This window comes from Cavia porcellus, unplaced genomic scaffold (genome assembly GCF_034190915.1).
Source record: "Cavia porcellus strain 051 isolate PalLab524CR breed Dunkin Hartley unplaced genomic scaffold, mCavPor4.1 scaffold_21, whole genome shotgun sequence".
Lineage (NCBI taxonomy): Eukaryota > Metazoa > Chordata > Mammalia > Rodentia > Caviidae > Cavia > Cavia porcellus.
The window spans coordinates 47,909,701-47,912,339 of NW_026947504.1; the positions used below are offsets into that span (position 1 = coordinate 47,909,701).

General features: G+C 31.7%; 1 protein-coding gene across 4 annotated transcripts in view; it reads left to right on the top strand.

The window, feature by feature from the left end:
* Positions 1-2,639, top strand: part of Ints6 (integrator complex subunit 6) — a 76,579-nt gene that overhangs the window by 73,320 nt on the left and 620 nt on the right. For all 4 annotated transcript variants that reach the window (XM_063232689.1, XM_063232690.1, XM_063232691.1 and 1 more), the window contains one exon: positions 1,008-1,101. In XM_063232689.1, the coding sequence (XP_063088759.1) occupies positions 1,008-1,101 (94 nt within the window). The remainder of the gene's footprint in view (positions 1-1,007; positions 1,102-2,639) is intronic.

Below are 2,639 nucleotides of genomic sequence, written 5' to 3' on the forward strand. Positions count from 1 at the left end.
AAGAGACAAACTTCAGATTTAATATCTCTGTGTGCCCAAAAAACCAAAAACAAGTCAACTAAAAGTGTTGATCTGACTCTAGGTAGTTATGAATAATATCTGAGCTACATAAAATGTGATTGTTTATTCAGCTTGAAATACTATCTGCTGTATTCAAAGTACAAGAGTACTGGGTATGGTGGGCAGCAGGGACTGAGAGCCAAGAAAAACAGTACAGCTAATTGTGTGTGTATATTTCTACCATGAGAGGAACTCAAAGAGTTTTGAGTATTCTATGAACCAGCAACTTTGGAATTTTAAATAGCAGCTAACCCAGAAACATGTAGTGAATATTAAATAACTTCATATCTATGATGTTCTTGTGTGTGTTATTGTGCCTGCTACTGTGTTTAAGGTAGTGACCAGGGATATATTTGGGCCAAAAAATAAAGTTATGAGAGCTATTTAACATATGAATACAAAAGACCTTGGTGGGGAAAATTTTTTGAGACTTAATTGGCATTCATTCAGAAGATGTTATAACAGTTTACCAACCTCAAAAGTACAGTGACCTATACGTGAGCCAGAGGTAGGTAAGATTCAGACTTTGGCAGAGTTGTAGGTAAAAACTTGAAAAAGCTCCCTTAAGCTGTGTTGTTTGTCCCTTCACTTCCATTCCCTCGTGACTATCTCCATGTTGTTTGTAGTTTAGAATTTAATAATAAGGATGAGTTTTTGTGAAGGCAACTTATTTACCTCTTTATTTTTCAGCAGAACTTGTTTGGTACCTCAGTGAAAACTTTTGTCAAAAAAGCAGTGTTTTGACAAATTGTTTGATCTTTTTTGATATATATTGTTTCACACATTTATGTCGAAATGTACTGTAAAATCCTTTAAGAAGTAAAGATTCTAGGTACAATGTTTTTGTTGCACTGTATCTTAATTTAAAGCTGTAAGAGAAAAACACTGAATAAGAGTACAAATGAAGCCACTTACTTTTTTTCTTTTTTTGCTTCTCTCGTTTTAAGAATATGAAAGAATTTTCACTTTACTGAAGCATGTGCAAGGCAGTTTACAAACAAGACTAATATTTTTACAAAATGTCATTAAAGAAGCATCAAGGTAAATAAATAAACTTTTGTATGCTAACTGGTAATGAAATGAGTTTCTAATTTTATCTCTAGGTAGCATTTTAATGATATCTGTTATGCACTTGTGTTGTTCATTCATACACATAATATACCAAGATATATGTATATTTATTAAGTTTATTGGAAACAATTCACTTAAAACATTGCCACACAAATTCTTCAGAAATTAGGACTTTTTCTCTCTGAAAATTACTGGATGCTTTTTCAAAATTGTTGGCTACTCTTCATTGTAGTCTTTTGCTGTCTTCATGGCCTATCATTTTTATCCCTGTATATTAATTAGTTGTTAGGAATAACCCAGGAAGCAGTATTTAAATGCAGTTTGTTATTTTACCTGGGAAGACATATCAAAGGGAGCAAAGTTGAACAAATGGTTCTTACTTTGATTGTTTCAGTATCCCAGGTTTACTGTAGTATAAGGAATGTGAATCAAAATTATAAATCTAACTAAAAAGCTTATTTAATTGGGAAATGTAGTTGTACAAGCTTAAAAGCATACTTTATTCATCAAGGATTAACTTTTATTGTTATAAGAAAACTTAGGGTTTATTTCATCTGACTTTCCAAGTGTAAATATATCCTTTAATCAGTCTCTTATTGTCCATGTTATATATAAAGGTTTTAGGCAAGTTTTTGTTTGTTTGTTTGTTTTTTGTTTGTTTTTTGGGTGGCTAATACATGGTTCACTTTGAAGGATCAAGATAAGGCCATGAATTACACATAGTTTCTATTCTTTATGATAAGACCTTTTTGCTTTTTGGTCGGCTCAAACTTCATCCTGGATTTAGCAGGATACTATCTGTATAGCTTTTAAAACAGATGTGTAGTATTGTGGCTGTTCATAGAGAAGAAATAACATGTCCAGAGTTTTAAAGACCATGAGAGCTGTTTGTATTTATATAGTATATAAATGAATGCAGTTTTCTCTTACCTATATTTTGAAAAATTTTAAGATTTGCCACTTGAACTTTTAACATGTATTTATGGCCTAGGTTATAGCTGTCTAATCTTTGACTTGTTAGCTTTTAAGTTGTAATAGTAGTAGACATGGATTTTAAATGCTACTGCTCAATTTTCATTTTCCTTTGCGTTTTGTGAGGAATGGTATTTGTACTTCATTCACATTCCTTTCAGCTCTCAGTTTTGAAAGGACATGAGAAGATACTACAATAATTGCTCTGGGATCCCAAATCTGAGTATTTGGAATCCTTGTATGTATTGGTATGCATCCTCCTTTTTTCTCTTTAATCTTTGGCTATAGGAGGAATAATGCCTTTCCCACTGTCTCTAGGACTAGCTTTTAGGCACAAACTATGATACTGTTCTATACAAACAGTAATTTGTAAATCTTCCAATAGATTTTATGTCATAGAGTATTGATTTTCCATTTCCATTTCACTTTGAAAAATTTTCCCAGTAGCAACTGTTTTTATTTTTTAAACATTGTGTTGGTATATACTAAGCATTAAAAAGTAATTGAGAGTGCTATTATTTATTTTTTTCATGCAG